Raw genomic sequence first — 19,482 nt, 5'->3', positions numbered from 1 at the left:
TGACATGGGGTCCGGACCCCATGAAGTCTCATGGCTTCAGGTTAAACATGGGCAAGGAAACCTCTTACTGGTTACCACATACCGTCCTCCTTCGGCTATGAACCAGTACTCCTCCATGTTGAACAACACTTGGAGGCAGCACTGAGGGTGGCAAGGGTGCAAGATAGACTCTGGGTCTGGGATTTCAACGTCCACCACCAAGAGTAGCTTGGCAGCAGTATTACTGATTGAGCTGGTTGGGTCCTAATGGATATAACTGCTAGACTGGGTCTGCGGCAGGTGGTGAAGGAACCAACAAGAGGGAAAACCATATGTGACCTCATCCTTACTAATCTGCTGGCTGCAGAAGCATCTGTCCGTGACAGTATAGGTAAAAGTGGCCACTGTACTGTCCTTGTGGAGATGAAGTCCTGCCTTCACATTGAGAACACCCTCCATCGTGTTGTGTGACACTATCACTGTGCTAAATGGGACAGGCTTTGAACCAATCTAGCAACTCAAGACTGAGCATCAACAGCAGCAGAATTGCACTCCAGCACAATCTGCAACTTCATGGCCTCACTCAATCATTACCATCAAGCCAGGGGATCATCAACCCTGGTTCAATGGAGAGTGCAGGAGGGCATACCTAAACATGAGGTGTCAACCTGGTGAAGCTACCAAACAGGACTACTTGCATGCCAAACGGCAAAAACAGCCAGTGGTAGACAGAGCTAAGTGATCCCACAACCAACGGATGAGATCTAAGCTCTGCAGTCCTTCCACATCCAGTTGTGAATGGTGGTGAACAGTTAAACAACTCACTGGAGGAGGCAGCTCCACAAATATCCCCATCCTCAATGATGGAAGAGCCCAGCACATCAGTGCAAAAGATAAGGCTAATGCATTCACAACAATCTTCAGTCAGAAGTGCCGAGTGGATGATCCACCTTGGACTCCTTCAGTGGTCCCAAGCATCACGGATAACAGTCCCCAGCCAAATCAATTCATTCCACATGATATCAAGAAACCGCTGGAGGCACTGGATACTGCAAAGGCAATGGGCCCTGATAACATTCTGGCAATAGTACTGAAGACTTGTGCTCCAGAACTTGCTGCTGCCCTAGCCAAGTTCTTCCAGTACAGTTACAACACTGGCATCTACCCGACAATGTGGAAAATTGCCCAGGTATGTCCTGTACACAAAAAAACAGGACAAATCCCACCCAGCCAATTATTGCCCAATCAGTCTACTCTCCATTATCAGTAAAGTGGTGGAAGGGGTCATCAACAGCGCTATCAAGCAGCACCTGCTCAGTGATGCCCAGTTTGGGTTTCGCCAGGATCACTCAGCTCCTGACCTCATTACAGTCTTGGTTCAAACATGCACAAAAGAGCTGAATTCCAGAGGTGAGGCAAGAGCGACAGCCCTTGACCGAGTGTGGTATCAAGGAGCCCTGTCAAAACTGGAATCAATGGGGATCGGGGGTAAACACTCCATTGGTTAGAGTAATACCTGGCACAAAGGAGATTGTGGAGGGTCAGTCATCTCTGGTTTAGGAATCTCTGTAGGAGCCCCTCAGGGTAATGTCCTAGGCCCAACAATCTTCAGCTGCTTCACCAATGACCTTCCCTCTGTCATAAGATCAGAAGTGGGGATGTTCACCAATAACTGCATAGTATTCAGCACCATTCATGACTCCTCGAAGACTGAAGCAGTGCGTGCATAAATACAACAAGATCTGGACAATATCCAAGCTTGGGCCGAAAAGTGGCAAGTAATATTTTCACTACACAAATGCCAGGCAATGACCATCACCAATAAGAGACAGTCTAACCACCACTCCTTGACATTCAACAGTATTACCATCACTGAATCCCCCACTGTCAACATTCTTGGGGTTACCATTGACCAGAAACTCAACAGGACTCACCACATAAACACAGTGGCTACAAGGACAGGTCAGAGACTAGGAATAACTCACCTCCTAACATCCCAAAGTCTGTCCACCAAATACAAGGCACAAGTCAGCAGTGTGATGGAATACTCCCCACTTGAGCGCAGCTCTAACAACACTCAAGAAGCTTGACACTATCCAGGACAAAGCAACTGGCTTGATTGGCACCACATCTACAAACGTTCAATCCCTCCACCACCAGCGATCAGCACAGCAGTGTGTACTATCCACAAGATGCACTGCAGAAATTCACCAAAGATCCTTAGACAGCACTTTCCAAACCCATGACAACTTCCATCTAGAAGAACAAGGACAGCAGGTACTTGGGAACACCATCACCTGCATGTTCCCCTCCAAGCCACTCACCACCCTGACTTGGAAATATACCGCCGTCCCTTCAGTCGTTGGGTCGAAATCCTGGAACTCCCTCCCGACTGGTATTGTGGACTGTAACGATTAAAGAAAGCAGCTCACCACCACCTTCTCAAGGGCAAATAGGGATGGGCTATCAATGCTGGCCAGCCAACGACACTCAATTCCCACAAATGAATTTTTAAAAAAACTAGATCACTGAATTTCCATGCTTCCTTAAATTATAACAGTGGATTACAACATTATAATACTTCAAAAAGATACTTCATTAACTGCAAAGCACTTTGATGTCCTGAAGTTATGAGTGAGACTGTAAACATGTATGACTGTTTTCAACATAATAGTAAGTTAAAGTTTGTTTAAATTCGAATCTAACTGTTGAAAAAGTGACACTTTATATACATTCTTACCTTCTTGTACAAATTGCAATTTAAAAAGTGCAAACTTTCTGTCAATTGCATGAGTTCACTGGGTGACCACTTATTCAAGAAAGGAATAGCCCTTAACAAGTAGCAGTTTAATTATCGTTCCAGTCACGTTTCCCAGAATTCTGAGCTTGTGCCCACTTGTCCTACATTCCTGGAACATACTTCAACAAATAGAGTCATAGAGATGTACAGCATGGAAACAGACCCTTCAGTCCAACCCGTCCATGCCAACCAGATATCTCAACCCAATCTAGTCCCACCTGCCAGCACCCGGCCCATATGCCTCTAAACCCTTTCTATTCATATACCCATCGAAAAGCCTCTTAAAGGTTGCAATTGTACCAGCCTCCACCACTTCCTCTGGCAGCTCATTCCATACGCATACCACCCTCTGCGTGAAAAAGTTGCCCCTTAGGTCTCTTTTATATCTTTCCCCTCTAGTTCGAGACTCCCCGACCCCAGGGAAAAGACTTTGCCTAGTTATCCTATCCATGCCCCTCATAATTTTGTAAACCTCTATAAGGTCACCCCTTAGCCTGTATTGAATTCTACCTTATCCATTTTCTTATTAATTGAATTTTACTGAAAAGAGAGGCAGGTTGCTGAAACTTTTCATCTTGCACTCACCAGGACAAACACAAGAATGCCAAATTTTAACTCTGGTGCTGAATGGATTACAAGATAATTTTGATTGGTTGAGGCCTGGCCATGGAGGAAGAAATGGAGAAATAAAAGTTCCACAAGTTTCTTGCTAATTCAAAAAAGGCATGAGGCTTGAACATGTTCCTTTTTTTGGCAGGGAATGGGTCCCTATGTATGAATACATGCCGCTTAAAGCAAGCATAAGTGATCCATGTTAAAACCATGGCTGATTATCTTAAACCAGACATGTAGTTATTAGTGCACTCAGGGTTGTTCAGCAACAGTGGATGTTTTTGTCTTGGGTTTTGCAAGCGAGTGTGGTTGAGTCCAGTCTGTACTCCATCTATTACAAACAACATAAAGAAAATGCTGTTTGATTCGATCAGCTAACTGCTGAGACATACAGGCCAAATCCCTGGCATCTCAGCGGCACTGAAATTCATACACATTCATATTGCTCAATCATGCGCTATTATTTGGACACTGAGTTATATCTCTTCTCAATTTTGCTTTTGAATATCAATCTATCTTCATATCACAACAAAATTCTTCAGCATGATATGGGATTTATTTTGGAATAAATGAATATCAGGTCATTATTTAACACATTTTGTTCAGAGAGATTAATACTGGGCAGTGGAACACTCTTGTGCCCAATGGGAGCATCACGTTTGGAGGTAAAAGTCTAGATTAGAGTCCTCGGATGCTGCCTGGCCTGCTATGCTTTTCCAGCACCACTCTAATCTAGACTCTGATTTCCAGCATTTGCAGTCCTCACTTTTGCTGAGTTGAAGGTAAAAGTGTCTATCCTATTAAAAGAAGTGCTAGCAAGGGATTCTTTCAATAGCCTGTGTCTCAATCCAAAGACATATTTTTAACTATTAACTAATATCATTATTGTCCAAGCATTTGTCTCAACAGAAATTAACAACACCTGCCATTTATTTTGACAGAAACATCCTCTTGTTGATGAGGACAAAGATTTAACTGTGTGCCTTGATCTTATGTGTTACCTCTTGCTGCTGTTGCACCAGTTTCTTTGTACAGGCCTCTTTGGCTTCAGCAAATGAAACCCTCCTGGCATTGAATTTTGCATCTGCCTAGAGGAGAAACAGGAGAGGAGTGAACCAGATCATCTACATCGGTCAACAAAAAATCAAGATTGAAGAGATTGGTCAATCTTGGTATCAGCACTAGCAGCAACAAACCACCAGCTTATCAACAAGTCTTTTTGGGCTACCCAAAATAGAAATTCTACCAGCAGCAATGCTATCTTGTATGCATCTTCCTTCAGCATAGTTATTATAATGATCAACAGGCTGCATTCCCTTTTGCCAACAGGAGGCAGTGGCATAGTGGTGATGTCATCAAAGACACCTCCCACCCCAGTAATGTTCTCCGACAACCTCTTCTGTCATGTTGAAGATGCAGAAGCTTGAACACACGCTCCAACAGGTTCAAGAATAGCTTCTTCCCTAACATTATTAGACTGTTGAATGGAATCACTAACTTCAAAAAATGTTGATCTTGCTAATATTGATCTGTTAATTTTGCTTCACGTACCTCCTGCGCAGTGTAATCCTGTACGCCTCAATCGATGTAAGCACCCTTTTATATGTATGTCCTCGTTTGCTATGATCTGCCTTTTTTGCAAAACAAAGCTTTTCACTGTACCTAGGTATATGTGACTACAATAAATCAAATCAAATCAAATGTCACTGGACTAGTAAACCAGAACCCCAAGTTAACGTTCTGGGGATAAGGGTTTGAATCGTACCATCTGAACTCAACAGAAAACTCTGGAATAAAAAGCGTGCGTAGTGATAACCAGATAACTGATGTTGATTGTTGTGAAAACCCATCTTGTTCAATAATGTCCTTTCGGGAGGGAAATCTACCATCCTGATCTGATCTGGCCTACATGTGACTCTAGACTCAAGCAATGTAGTTGACTCTTAACTGCCCTCTGGTAATTAGGAATGGGCAATAAATGCAAGTCTAGCCAGTGATGACCACACTCCATGAATGAACAATTTTTAAAAAATCCATTCTCAGATGAATTTGCTGTTGGGTTACACTAAAAGCTGGATTTCTTTTTTTTCAGCTGATTGATGTTTTACCTTAAGGAGGTGTGTTAGCAGCTCTGCTGAGAACAAATGAAATTTATCTCTTTTTCTGTAGGCCCCTTGTTAATCATTCAACCAAAATGCTACATGATATGATTGCACAGCTGGCATCAAGCTGCACTCAAACTAGCCAGCAAGGTGACTGTGGAAATGTGACAGTGATCCAGACACATTTTTAGTGGTGCGTATAGTCAAACTGAGATTTGTGTAAAATTTCCGATAAAGAGAAAAGCAAGCACATAGCTTTTTAAAATGTTCACAACAGTTCTTGAAATCTGGTTGGGATAAATTTCTGATGTTAAATATTCACTATGCAAAGTGCTTATGGGGAACATTCATTATGCAATATGAAATGGCTCCTAGCCCATTAAATGTGTCCCTCGGAAAAAATGAAATGATGTAGCTACTTCACCGTTTTGATATCCCTACAATACAAACATCTACCTATATTCTTCAATTCTTCACACTCTATTCTCTCAATCACTTTACTAGACAAATCCCCTTCGCCATTGTGTATAACCGCAAGATTCCAAAGTGGCTAACTTTTGAAGTTGCTGTTTATTTGCCTTGAAGCACACGCAGATTGTTTCATGTAGTTAAGTAATCTTTTCGTGCCACATTTTCATGGTGCAGCCAAGCTTATCTTCCAAAATTATCAATGTTCATTTTAACAAGGGTTAGGGAAAGGTCCTTGAAACCATTTTTGCTTTTTGCAAATCTCTAATTTTAAATGTGGGTCCATTCATTTGCCCATTCCTTTACCCATTTATCTTTTGAATTTGTCTGCACACAACAATAAACTATTTCGGAATTTATCTTGAAGTAAGTCGAAGCCAACACACTATTAGATGACTACACACTTTAAGTAGCTACTGTGCTAATTTAGATTTGTGAAGTTACTGCTGTGCAGTGGGACACCTCCACATTTTGCATTCAGTATCATTCTTACATCAGACTGAAACTGTTAATGCTAATATGAAAGATCCAGCAAGGGTTGTTTCAAGTCACTGTCTCAAACTTATTTGTTCTCAAGATGAGAACAGGCTCTCTTGTAAAATCAAGGGGTCCAGAAACTGTACTCCCAAAGTAATTCTATCAGAAACAGGCAATATTAGTCATAATGAGCCTCTCATTCCATTGATGCTATCGCACAATGACATGGTGTACTGTCAAAGTTTTTAATACTACTTCTCTACTACAATTTCCCTTTATGAAGACATTTTATGCAAGCTTGGTTCATTTGTAGAATAGAAAGAATCAACGTTTCGGGCTTATGCCCGAAACGTCGATTCTCCTGCTCCTTGGATGCTGCCTGACCTGCTGCGCTTTTCCAGCACCACACTTTTCAACTCTGGTCTCCAGCACCTGCAGTCCTCACTTTCTCCTCATTTGTAGAATACTCTTGCCTCAAGGCAGAAGGTAATGGTTTGCAAACTCATTCCAAAGATCGTACAAAGAGAATTCTGCACTGCTGGTGGTGCCATCTTTCACAAAAGACCTTAAATGAATGCCATGTGAAGATTAAGTTTGGTTTCTGCAGCGTTTCTCTTGTTTATTTATTGCAATATTGATGGAAAACCAATAGAAACCCTGGACAAAATGACACACAAAAATATAATCTCCATACTGCTTCACAATGGTCCCTGTGGCTCTGTTTTTATTCACTCATGGAACATTGCTGGCTGGCCAGCATTTTTGTTGCCCATTCCTAGCTGCCCTCGAGAAGGTGATGGTAAGCTGTCTTGAACCACTACGGTGCACAAACGGTAGGTAGACCCACAATGCCCTTAGGGAGGGAATTTCAGGATTTTCGGGACTCAGTGACAGTGAAGGCACAGCAATACATTTCCAAGTCAGGATGGTGAATGACTTTGAGGGATCTTGCAGAAGTGATGTTGTCTGCTGCCCATGTTCTTCTTGATGGGAGGATCTGTGGGTTTTGAAGGTGCTGTCTAAGTATCTTTGGTGAATTTCTGCAATGCATCTTGTAGATAGTACACGCTGCTGCTGCTACAGAGAGTCAATGGTGGAGGGAATGGATGTTTGTAGATGCAATGCCAATTAAGTGGGCTGTTTTATCCGAAATGGCGTCCAGCTTCTTGACTGTTGTTGCCACTGCACCCATTCAGGCAAGTGGGGAGTACTCCATCACACTCCTGACTTATGCCTTGTAGATGGTGGACAGGCTTTGGGGAGTTACTCACTGCAGTATTCCTATCCTCTGTTCTTGTAGCCACTGTGTTTATGTGGTGACTCCAGTTGAGTTTCTGGTCAATGGTAACCCCCAGGATGCTGATAGTGGGGGATTCAGAGATGCTAACACTGTCAAAGGATGGTGATTAGACTGCCTCTTATTGGTGATGGTCAATGCCTGGCACTTATGTGGTGAGAATGTTACTTGCCACTTGTGAGCCCAAGCCTGGATATTGTCCAAGTCTTGTTGCATTTGAACATGGGCTGCTTCAGTATCTGAGTCACAAATGGTGCCGAACATTGTGCCATCATTGGTAAACATCCCCACCTCTGACCCTATAGTCAAGTGAAGGTCATTGTTGAAGCAGCTGAAGATGGTTAGGCCTAGGACAGGACTCCTCCAGACTCCTAGAGCTGAGATGACTGACCTCCAACAACTATCTTTTGTTATGGACCAGACCAAACGCCCTCAAAACATATTAAGGAGATAGTCTAGACCCTAACTTTTATCTTATTCAAAGGCGCTGTGCTCCAGATATAATTCGATTGGTCAAATGATTCAGCTTTAAGTAAAACAGATTTTATTCTGACAATGAATCTAGCAGCAGAGAGCGAGGTCAAGCTTTTTGCAGCAGCAGATAGAGAGCTGTATCTAGCAGCTTCAACTCCAAACACCCCAACTTCAACAACTGAAAGCAAAAGCAGATCCTGGATCTGTGTGAGCCTGACTCCACCCACTTATGCTTCTTTTGTCTAAGTTTTTAAAAACCCAAAGCTAATTACTCTGCTTTCCATGGAGCAGACACCTCGTTACCAGGTTTACAACACCTCTCTTCAAGAGAGACAGAACAAACCCCTCTTAAAGGCATGTATCATCACATTTCTTATGTGCCAGGTATGACTTCATCAGGTGGAGAATTTGTCCCTTAGTACCCACTAATTCCAGTTTTGCCAAGGCTCCTTCATGTCACACTCGATAAAATGCATCATTGATGTCAAGGACTGTCACTCTCACCTCACCTGTCTATGTTTGAACTAAGGCTGTACTGAGGTCAGGAGGTAAGTGGCCCTGGCAGAACCCAAACTGGGTGTCATTGAGCAGGTTATTGCTGAGCAGGTGTTGCCTGATAGCACTATTGATGACACTTGCCCTCACTTTACTGACGATCGAGAGTAGACTGATGGGGTGGTAATTGGTTTGCTTTTTGTGTACAGGACATACTTGGGCAATTCTTCAAAGTCAGGTAGACGCCAGTGTTATAACTATACAGGAAGAGCTTGGAAACAATAAATCCCTACAGTTTGGATGCAGGCCATTCAGCCCATTGAGTCCACATGGACCCTCTGAAGAGCATCCCACCCAGACCCAATCTTCTACCGTATCCTTGTAGCCCTGCATTTTCCATGGCTAATCAATCTAGCCTGCATATCTTTGGACTGTGGGAGGAAACTGGAGCACACAGACACAGGGAGAATGTGCAAGCTTCAAACAGACAAACACCCAAAGGTGGAATTGAACCCAGGTCCCTGGTGCTATAAGGCAGTAGTACTAACCACTGAGCCACCTTGCCACCCTAAAGACATTGTATTTTTCTATATATCCTCTTGCAATAATGCAGTTACTAGACATTACAGTTTCTTTATCATAGATTTAGAAACATAGAAAATAGGAGCAGGAATAGGTCATTTGGCCCTTTAAGCCAACTCTACCATTCAGTATGATCATGGCTGATCATCTATTTCAGTATCTTGTTGCCACTTTCTAACCATATCCTATGATTGCTTTATCCTCAAGAACTATATCTAACTCCATCTCAAAAACATTTAATGTTTTGGCCTCAATTGCTTTCTGTAGCAAAGAATTCCACAGGCTCACCAATCTCTGGGTGAAGACATTTCTCCCCATCACAGTCCTGAACGACCTACCCCAATTCCTTAGATTGCAACCCCTGGCTCTGGTTTGTCTTAGAATCATAAATTAAGCCAGGACAGAAGACCATTCAGCCCATCATGCTTGTAGTTCTGCCGCCTCTTTAAATATTATCTAATTTTGTCCAACTCTCCTATCCTTTTCCTGTAGTTCCATAAACATTTCCCATTAATATGTTCAACTAAATGGAAGCATTTGCACTTACATTGTATTTTAACAAAGCAGAGAATTCCAAGCTGCTTCACAGAGAAGCCATCTGTTAATTAACTTTAGCAAGGCCTTCGACAAAGTTCTGCAATGGTAGTCTGATTAGTAAGGTTCGGTCACATGGGATCAGGGAGAGCTGGCCAACTGGATACAAAATTGGTTTGAATGTAGGGGACAGAGGGTGGTGGAAGAGGATTGTTTTCAGACTGGAGGCCTGTGACCAGAGGTGTGCCACATCGATCTTTACTGGAACCAATGTTGTCCATCATTTATGGAAATGATTTGGATGTGAACATAGGAGGCATGATTAGTAAGTTTGAGGATGACACCAAAATTAGTGGAATAGTGGACTATGAAGAAGGTTATCTAAGTGTGCCTTGTTATCTAAGGGACCTTGATCAGATAGGCTAGTAGGTGGAGGAATAGCAGATGGAGTTTAATTTAGATAAATGTGGGGTATTGCATTTTGGGAAGACAAACCAGGATGGGACTTCCACAGTTCATGGCAGGGCCCTGGGGAATCTCGTCAAACAGAGACACCTTAGGGGTGCAGGTGCATAGTTCCATGAAAGTGGCATCATGGGTAGACAGGGTGTTGAAGGCAGTGTTTGGCACTTTTGCCTTCATTGGTCAGAGTGATGAGTACAGGAGTTTGGATGTCATGTTATGGCTGTATAAGACATTGGTAAGGCCACAATTGGAGTACTGTGTACAATTCTGTTTGTCCTGCAAAAGCAAGTTATTATACTGGAAGGGTGTAAAAAAAGATTTACAAGGATGTTACCGAGACTGGAAGATTTGAATTATGAGAAGAGGCTGAATAGGCTGGGACTTTTTTCCCTGGATCATAGGAGGCTGAGGGGTGACCTTATAGAGGTTTATAAAATCATGAGGGGCATAGATAAGGTGAATAGCAAAGGTCTTTTCCCCAAAACTAGAAGCATAGGTTTAAGGTGAGAGGGGAAAGATTTAGAAGGGACCTGATGGGCAATATTTTCATGCAGAGGGTGGAGCGTATACAGAACAAACTGCTAGAGAAAGTGGTAGAGATGGGTACAATTACAACATTTAAAAGACATTTGGACAGGTACATGGATAGTAAAGGTTTAGACGGATAGGGGCCAAATACAGGCAAATAAGACCATTTCAGTTTAGGAAATTAGTTGGCACAGACAAGTTGGGCTGAAGGGTCTTTTTCCGTGTTGTATGAGTATAACCCTCTGAAATATTCTGGTCTGAAATCAAATGCACCATTTAAATATTAACCATTGTACCAGAGAATCCAGACTTGATGACAATAGCTGAGAAAGAGCAAATAGCTTGTTCCAAGACCCAAGGTCAGCTACAGTTCTGCTCAAAGCTCCAATATGAAAGTCCACCTCCCAGTTGGTGACTTACTCGTTTAAAAATTAAACCAAGGTGAGGCAATACATTTTGTATAATTATATTCTAGCTCATATAGTTTAAAACAGGGATGGCAACCTGTCTGGCTGACTGTAAAACTTGAAGAACTGGATTGTTGAGCTACATTTATACACATCTGAAGGTGACTGGGACAAATGAACAATCTGGTATATGATTTAAAGGTGTAATCACATTGAGGGTTTTCCAAGTAGGTTTATTTTACATAAGGATCATATTCTGCCTGGGTGACTCATTTCAGAGTAACTTGTTTTCTGTTTCTTTTATTCATCTCCTTTCAATTCTTTTCACAAGTGCTGACATCTGCTGGCTATACTTCCAGATATCTCAGCCATCTTCTAGTATTGCACCCAAATTACTATTCTTCATGTTTGAGTCTAGACTGTTAATAGGCATGATGTAAGTTTAAGAAACTTCAGGGCCAAGCTCAATCCTGTTTATAGTCAACATCAACAAGCAAACATTTCCAACACTAGTTGCTGAACTTTGTCTGAATTTATAGTACTTTACTTCCGTCATCCCCAAACATTCACTCCCTCTGCTACCAACACTCAATAGCAGCAGTGTGTGCTATCTACAAGGTTCACTGCAGAAATTCACCAAGGCTCCTCAGAGAGCACCTTCCACATCCGTGACCATTACCACCTAGAAGGACAAGGGCAGCAGATACACGGGAACACTACCCTCTAAAAATTCCCATTCAAGCCACTCACCATCCTGACTTGACAATATATTGCTGTTTATTCAGTGTTGCTGGGTCTAAACCCTGGAATTCACTTTCTAAGGGCATTGAGAATGTACTGACACCAAATGAACTGCAGCGGTTCGTGGGCGGCACGGTGGCACAGCGTGCCTCACAGCGCCTGAGACCCGGGTTCAATTCCCGACTCAGGCGACTGACTGTGTGGAGTTTGCACGTTCTCCCCGTGTCTGCGCGGGTTTCCTCCAGGTGCTCCGGTTTCCTCCCACAGTCCAAAGATGTGCGGGTCAGGTGAATTGGCCATGCTAAATTGCCCATAATGTTAGGTAAGGGGTAAATGTAGGGGTATGGGTGGGATGCGCTTCGGCGGGTCGGTGTGGACTTGTTGGGCCGAAGGGCCTGTTTCCACACTGTAAGTCTAATCTAAGATGGCAACTAGGGAGGAGCAATAAATGCTGGCCATTCAGCAATGCCCACATCCTAAGAATGAATAAAAAAAACCTAACTGATATAATGACTTCTGGGCTCCCTACCCCGAAAGATACACATCAGTTTTTGGACTGCATAGGAATTCAACAGCCAGTGTTTGGGAGGAACACCAACTGGAAGTCCCACACACTGGTGCTTCAGCACACTTAAGCAATGGGCTGTTACAATATCCAGCAGTCTGATACTTGTGACAATACTACAGCTTGCAGAGGTGTATTTTGTACTTTTTTTTGTGAAGGTTGAAACAGAGGCGCCGAGCAGTCTGTTCAAAGCCAATAGAATAAATAGCTTGTGAGGCCTTTTGCTTTTTTTAAAGTTGGAAAAATAGAAGCAGCCTGAATGGGCAGGGTCAAGCTCCCACAGAACCAGGATTTTTAGTTTTAGCTTTCTGCAGTTTGTTGGCCAGAGGCTGCTCATACATAAAGACAGTAGTTATGAACTGACATTACCCAAGAGAAAGTGAGGACTGCAGATGCTGGAGATCAGAGTTGAAAAGTGTGGCACCAGAAAGGCACAGCAGGTCAGGCAGCATCCGAGGTGCAGCAGACTGGACGTTTCGGGCAGAAGCCCTTCATCAGGAATGTGGGGTAGGGAAGGGGAAGGGAGGCTGGGAGATAGATAGGAGAGAGGAGGTGGAGGGGAAGGTAGCTGGGAAGGCGATAAATAGATGCACCACCAGAGATATATTTCCCTCCCCACCCCTTTCAGCATTCTGCAGAGATCATTTCCTCCGTGACCCCCCTCGTTTGATCCATGCCCCCCAATAACCCACTCTTGGTATCTTCCCTTGCCACTGCAAGAGGTGTAAAACATGCAGCCACACCTCCCCCCTCACCTGCATCCAAGGCCCCAAAGGATCCTTCCACATCCGGCAGAGATTTTCCTGCACATCCAAACACCTCACCTACTGTATGTATTGCTCTTGATGTGGCCTCCTACATTGGGGAGCCAGGATGCCAACTCGCAGAAGGTTTCAGGAACATCTTTGGGACGCACGCACCAAACAACCCCACACACTTCAACTCCCCCTCGCACTCCGCCAGGGACATGCAAGTCTTGGGTCTCCTCCACCGCCAAATCCAAGCCACCTGATGCCTGGAGGAAGAGCCTCATCTTCCGACTTGGGACCCTCCAACCACACAGCATCAATATCAACTTCACCGGTTTCCTCATCTCCTCTCCCCCACCTCATCCCAGATCCAACCCTCCAACTCAACACTGCCCTCTTGAACTGTCCCACCTGTCCATCTTCCTTTTTACCTATCTACTCCACTTTCCCCTCTGACCTATCACCGTCAACCCCACCTGCATCTACCTATCGCCTTCCCAGCTACCTAGCCCCCACCCCTACCCCCACCCTCCTATTCATCCCTCAGCCCCATTCCCCATTCGAGCTGCTGGCTCGAGCTAGTTTGAGCCAAATCTGCTCTAAGGGATGACATAAGGTGGAAATTGTTATTTGATGGAAGAATGAGGTAATCCAAAAGGGGTCCTCGGAGTGAGCCGATAATGGAAAGACACCGGCTCTCAGATGAGCTGTGAACCAACAAGAATAAGACATCACAGTTCAGGAAATTAAGGAAAAAGGATAAAAATGAAGAATTTTTGCAATTAGCAAAAATTCCAGACAGCAACATTCACAAAGTTGTGGACCCCACACTTGGAAGTATGGAGAGGACCCAAGACCTGGGAGAAATTGCTTAGCCAGTGTGAGCTTCTATTCTTGGGTATCAGTCTTTATTTTGTTGACTGTTCAGGGAACGTCAAACTTACTGGCTGTGTGCTTGGATTGTAGCCTTGTACGAATTGCATGCCTGCTGTTAACCTTTCTCGAACCAAATGGTGTGAATTATATGTCTGTTTTAAGTAAAAGGTACTGGTTAGTTGTTACAGACTTGACTCTTGTCAACTTTGTGCTGAGCCAAAAAACGTTGTCAAAGGCAGCAACTAGGCAACATTAATTGGCATCCCTGTGGGGACCTTCGACAAGAGGCAGCTTCACTGCTCCAACAGACCCAGACTGACTCCTTAAAGAAAACATCCAGCCTGGGCTGGAGAAGTAAGGAGAAGCAGTTAAAATAAACAGGGGAAATTCCACTGAGGCTAACAGCTGTCGCAGGAAGAGACAGTGAACTTGAGGACCGTTGAGTCAGTGGGAACTCAACTCAAGCCTGATCGGTAGAGCATGGAGAGAACAAGAGTCTGAGATAAAGTTGGACTTAACCCAGGATGACGAACAAAGGGAACATTCAAGTCCTAGGGACATGGGTGCTGAATGTATGCAATGGGGAAGTAGCTGCAATATGGGAGTATACTGATTTGATTTATTGTCATGTACACCTAAATACAGTGAAAAGCTTTGTTTGTGAGTAGTCCAGGCAGATCATAAGCAAGGAAGCAAGGACATACATATTATGGTGCTTGGACAGACTGCTACACTGCACAGGAGGTGTGCAAAGCAAGATCATTAACAAGATCAACATCATTTGAAGTTATAAGAGTCCATTCATGAGTCTAATAACAGCAGGATGGAAGCTGTTCTTGAACATGTTGCTGTATGTGTTCAAGCTTCTGTATCTTCTGCCTAACAGAAGAGGTTGGAAGAGAGTATTACCAGGGTGGGAGGGTCTTTGATGATGTTGGCAGCCTTTATGTGGCAACGACCAGTATAAATGTCCATGGATGCAAGGTTGGTTTTCATGGTGGTCTGGCTTCTGTAGTTTTTTATGGTCCTAGACAGAGCAGTTGCTGTACCAGGCTGTTATGCCACCGGGGACAATTAAATAATGCAAAAGGCTAGATCAGACTGCCTGTTGAAGGACTTTGCAGAAAGCCAGCAGAAGAAACTGCAGCTTTGAGCTGAGATAGATGACTTTCAAAAGGAGATAAATAGGCTTACAGAGAAAAATAACTATGGGGAGGCATTTAAACACAATCATGTGGAGAAAGGGGCATTGAAAAAATGTATAGTGATTTTAAAATCTGCTATGAACATGTTGTAGAGAGCAGCACAGGAAAAGAAAAGCAACACTGGAAACCATATGAAGTGTCCAAAGCAGATAGAAAAGCTACAAAGCCAGCTCACCACTCAGAGAGTAATAGCGTGTGCTTTTGGACCTGAAAAGGGAGAGAAGCTAGATTAGATTACTTACAGTGTGGAAACAGGCCCTTCGGCCCAACAAGTCCACACCGACCCGCCGAAGCGCAACCCACCCATTCCCCTACATTTACCCCTTTACTTAACACTACGGGCAATTTAGCATGGCCAATTCACCTGACCTGCACATCTTTGGACTGTGGGAGGAAACCAGAGTACCTGGAAGAAACCCACGCAGACACAGGGAGAATGTGCAAACTCCACACAGACAGTCACCTGAGGCTGGAATTGAACCCAGGTCTCTGGCACTGTGAGGCAGCAGTGCTAACCACTGTGCCACCCACTGCTACTGGCAGTGATGGGGACTGGAGAGGTTTGGCATGTGGATTTGCTAGGTACAGCCAGGAAGATAAACAGGAATGGGACTCCTTGTTCCCTTTTGAGAGAAAAGGGAAGGACTCAGCCCCATCTACTCTGAAGACACCTATAGTGACAAGCTGTACAAGAGGGGGGAATACTTAAGCAAATACTGCCATGTTAGTAGATAATTTAATTTACGGGGACAGCCCATGAATGTCATGTGATGATAGCAAATTATCCCAAAGGACCATTTGTATCAAAACAAAAAGGAGGGAGTATTGATAAAAGGAACATAGAAAATGAAAGATTATCCTTAAAATGTTTCTTGGAATGTGAAGCTACTGTGTGCTTCTCTCTCTATTTACAAATCTTGGGAAGAAGAGAGAGCGAGAGCAAGAGAAAGACTATCTTTTATGTTTGACTAAGGTAATAACTTTTCCCTTTCAGGATGCGAATGTGAGTTCTCATAGGTGTATCTTCGTTTGTTGGTTGTTAAATGTTGTGTTCTGTAATTTGTGTGTTTTGTCTTGAAGCTCGAGATCTGAAACAACTTTGAATTTAGTTTGTAGTTTGGGAATGTATGGTGATTTGAAATTGTGACATGTGCCTGTGTCAGTCTGGAACATGTATGGTTAATGTTAGGCCCTTTGAAGGAACTTTTAAGTGGTTGTGTATAGTAAACATCTGCAACAAAATGTTGACTTCAGATTTTGTTCTTCAAGCTTGATAAAAATTTACCTCTTGGAATCGGCTACAATTGATTAAATTTAATTGAAGAAGTAAAATTAAGTCAAAAGATATAACTTATTTTCTCTTTCCTCAAATGTACTATCTTTGTTGTGTTCGGATTGATGAAAGAGACCTGGGAAAATTTTAATTTTAAAAAATTTATGTTTAAATTATCATGTTTGGAATTTTATTTTCTGGCCAGAGTGAACTTGCAAATACTGTTTTAACACAAGTGGACTATTAATTCCGGATAAGATATGCTCATTATAAATGTACTTTGGTGTGAAAGTGTCCAAGGAAAAGAGAAATTGGGATTTTGGAAATGCAATTCTCTTTGAAACAAAATTATCTGATGATATATTCTAAAAATGTGAAAAAAACTATTAGATTCTCCTTTTTTCAAAACTCCTCTAACAAAGAAGGACGGCTTTTCCTTGGGTAATTATAACACACTTATTTCTGTACAGGAGGAAGAAAGGCTGTTGATGCAATTGCATCCAGAGGTTTTCATCCTGCCCCCTTCAATCACTTTTGCACACTTACATCAGTATCCCAAGAATATGCCACCACTGCTAATTGACCCATTCTGCATGAAGTGGAATAGATAGATACTGTTTGTTTTCTAGATAACTGAAGACACTGGAGACTTTTGCCAACAGTTTTGAATTTCTGAACCTGTCTGCAGACTTTCAACGTCGCAACATAGTGATGGATGAGGGACCCTCAACCTATCAAGCCATTTGTTGACAATTCATCTTAGCATCGGAGAACTACTGTGAAAACATTAAATGTATGGAGTATCAGGAATTTCAAAACCACTACGCCTGGGGTATACTTAATATAATTTTTCTATCATAATATGCTTAAGACCCACTGGCCTGGCATTCGAAAACATTTAATGGGAATAGTTATCTGAACATTTTAAATGATTCTGTAAAATGATAAAACGGATGCACACAGTCTCAGTGGTTTCAATGCAAAAAAATTGCTAGTGTCTTTGAAGGACACTTTCAATTTGGGCAAATTCACATATCAAATATCTAGAATTACATAATAACTCACTTCGAAAAAAAAAAGGGAGTGGTCTCAGAGTAGAAACGAACAAAGTGTGTTGTTGCCTAAATCAGACATAAATGTTTGACTTCTATTTTAAAATGTTATAAGAATACGTTCCATGGACTACAAATCTCCTCAGGTGTCTAGAATTAGATAGGATTGTAAATCGCAAAATTGGATGACAGGAAGAGATTAAAGATGGAGAGTAGTGACAGAAGACAAAAAAAGGGTTGAAACAGCAATTGAAGTTAAATGCATTTTAATGAAAGATTATGTTTAGATGAAAGCACTAATGTGATAGCTTTCTTTTGATGCTGTTTGTGTCCTTGTCTTTCCTTTTAAGTGAAATGAATTTGATAATTGAGCCACTACCCGAAGCATCGGGACCATATGTGGAGAAATAAGTAAAACCTCATAGATCTTTGATAAGATCATATGAGAGTCAAGAATGCGTGACCATTTCCCATGGTATTGGGATACTAACTTAAGTGTGCAAAAGTACTTGACAAAAAGATTACAGTGGCCTTGAAGAACACAAAACAGAAATGACGAGACACTGACACATAGAGAAACTGACTTAAAAACAAATAAACTATATTAGTGGAGGTGAAAAAAAACAAACAAAATAAAAGAGGTGATTGGTTATTCTGTTAAAATGTTACAGAAATGAAAGAATGTGGACTCTGGGAGGCGCGATAGTGAGCTGGGGTGAAAGGGCCCATCAGATGACATAAATACCCTGGATAAAAAAGGAAAACAGAAGCAAAAGAATAAAGCCTGATGAATGAGTTGTAATTTCTCAGAGTTATATATGGTGGGAAACAATACACATTGTAGCTCACTGGGGTATTTGTACATGGAGGCAGTTAACACTCAACAATACAATCATTCACAGAATTGACAAGGAAGGAAACATATTGAATAAGTACCCTCAAGCCAGATACAGATGAAGAGAACTGGAGAAATTTTTGAGTTCATGTATGATGTTAGTTTACTGTTATTGAGTGAGGTGATCTGCGGACAGAGAACTGGAAGATTTTTTTAAATTAAGGAGCATGAATCTGAATTTATCACATTCATAAATTACAGAATTTGAATATAGTGAATTTTAGAATGCAAATAGATGAACTAAAAAAAGAAACATGTAGACAATTTGAGTAGATCAGTCCATTCACAGACCTCAGACCTGGTTACTGGGAGACAAACCTTGCCTTGGCCAATAGTACGAGCAATAATGAAGGAAACACAAATTGTGAGAGAGGCAAAGGAGATAATCCATTAGTGGACTAAACAAAGTAGAGCAATTAGAACTCACGCCAATAAGGCAAATGAGGTATTGCATAACCCTGTTTTTGGAGTAAATTTTGGACTTGGGGATCTAATATTCAAATGCATCCATGGGTGAGAATATATTTGCACACGGCTGTAATATTGATCTTGTGTACACTGGTAATTGAAATACTCAAGGTGTATCAGCGCAGAAGGTGGAAAAGTGAAATTATACAAAAGGGATAAGTTGAAGTTCTAATGAAACAGAAAGGCCAATTGTAATTATAAAAGGGACGATGTGAATTAAGTAGTTACTTTCTTATTATTAAGTAGGCAGATGTAACACACCCACTGTGGGTAGATGGCGATCCCATGAGCAGTTAGCAGAGTTAAGGGAAAATTATGATCCGAAGAAAGGTATCTTTGGATCAAGAGAGAGGAGATGTTGGTTAGAGGCTGCTCACACACAAGACAGTAGCTATGAACAGAGGTTACCCAGGCCTTAGCTGCTGGTTCATGCCAGAT

The 19,482-nt window shown here is 42.3% G+C and overlaps 1 protein-coding gene across 3 annotated transcripts in view; it reads right to left on the bottom strand.

Moving 5' to 3' along the window:
* Positions 1–19,482, bottom strand: part of LOC132805770 (leucine-rich repeat flightless-interacting protein 1-like) — a 44,425-nt gene that overhangs the window by 13,302 nt on the left and 11,641 nt on the right. For 2 of the 3 annotated variants that reach the window (XM_060821013.1, XM_060821014.1), the window contains exon 2: positions 4,393–4,479. The exons of the other annotated variant lie outside the window; for it this stretch is intronic. In XM_060821013.1, coding sequence (XP_060676996.1) covers positions 4,393–4,479 — 87 coding nt within the window. The remainder of the gene's footprint in view (positions 1–4,392; positions 4,480–19,482) is intronic. 3 annotated transcript variants of the gene reach the window in all.

Source organism: Hemiscyllium ocellatum, chromosome X (genome assembly GCF_020745735.1).
Source record: "Hemiscyllium ocellatum isolate sHemOce1 chromosome X, sHemOce1.pat.X.cur, whole genome shotgun sequence".
NCBI classification, from domain to species: Eukaryota; Metazoa; Chordata; class Chondrichthyes; order Orectolobiformes; family Hemiscylliidae; genus Hemiscyllium; species Hemiscyllium ocellatum.
The sequence above is the reverse complement of the archived record's forward strand: the minus strand, read 5'-3'. Positions and strand labels throughout refer to the sequence as shown.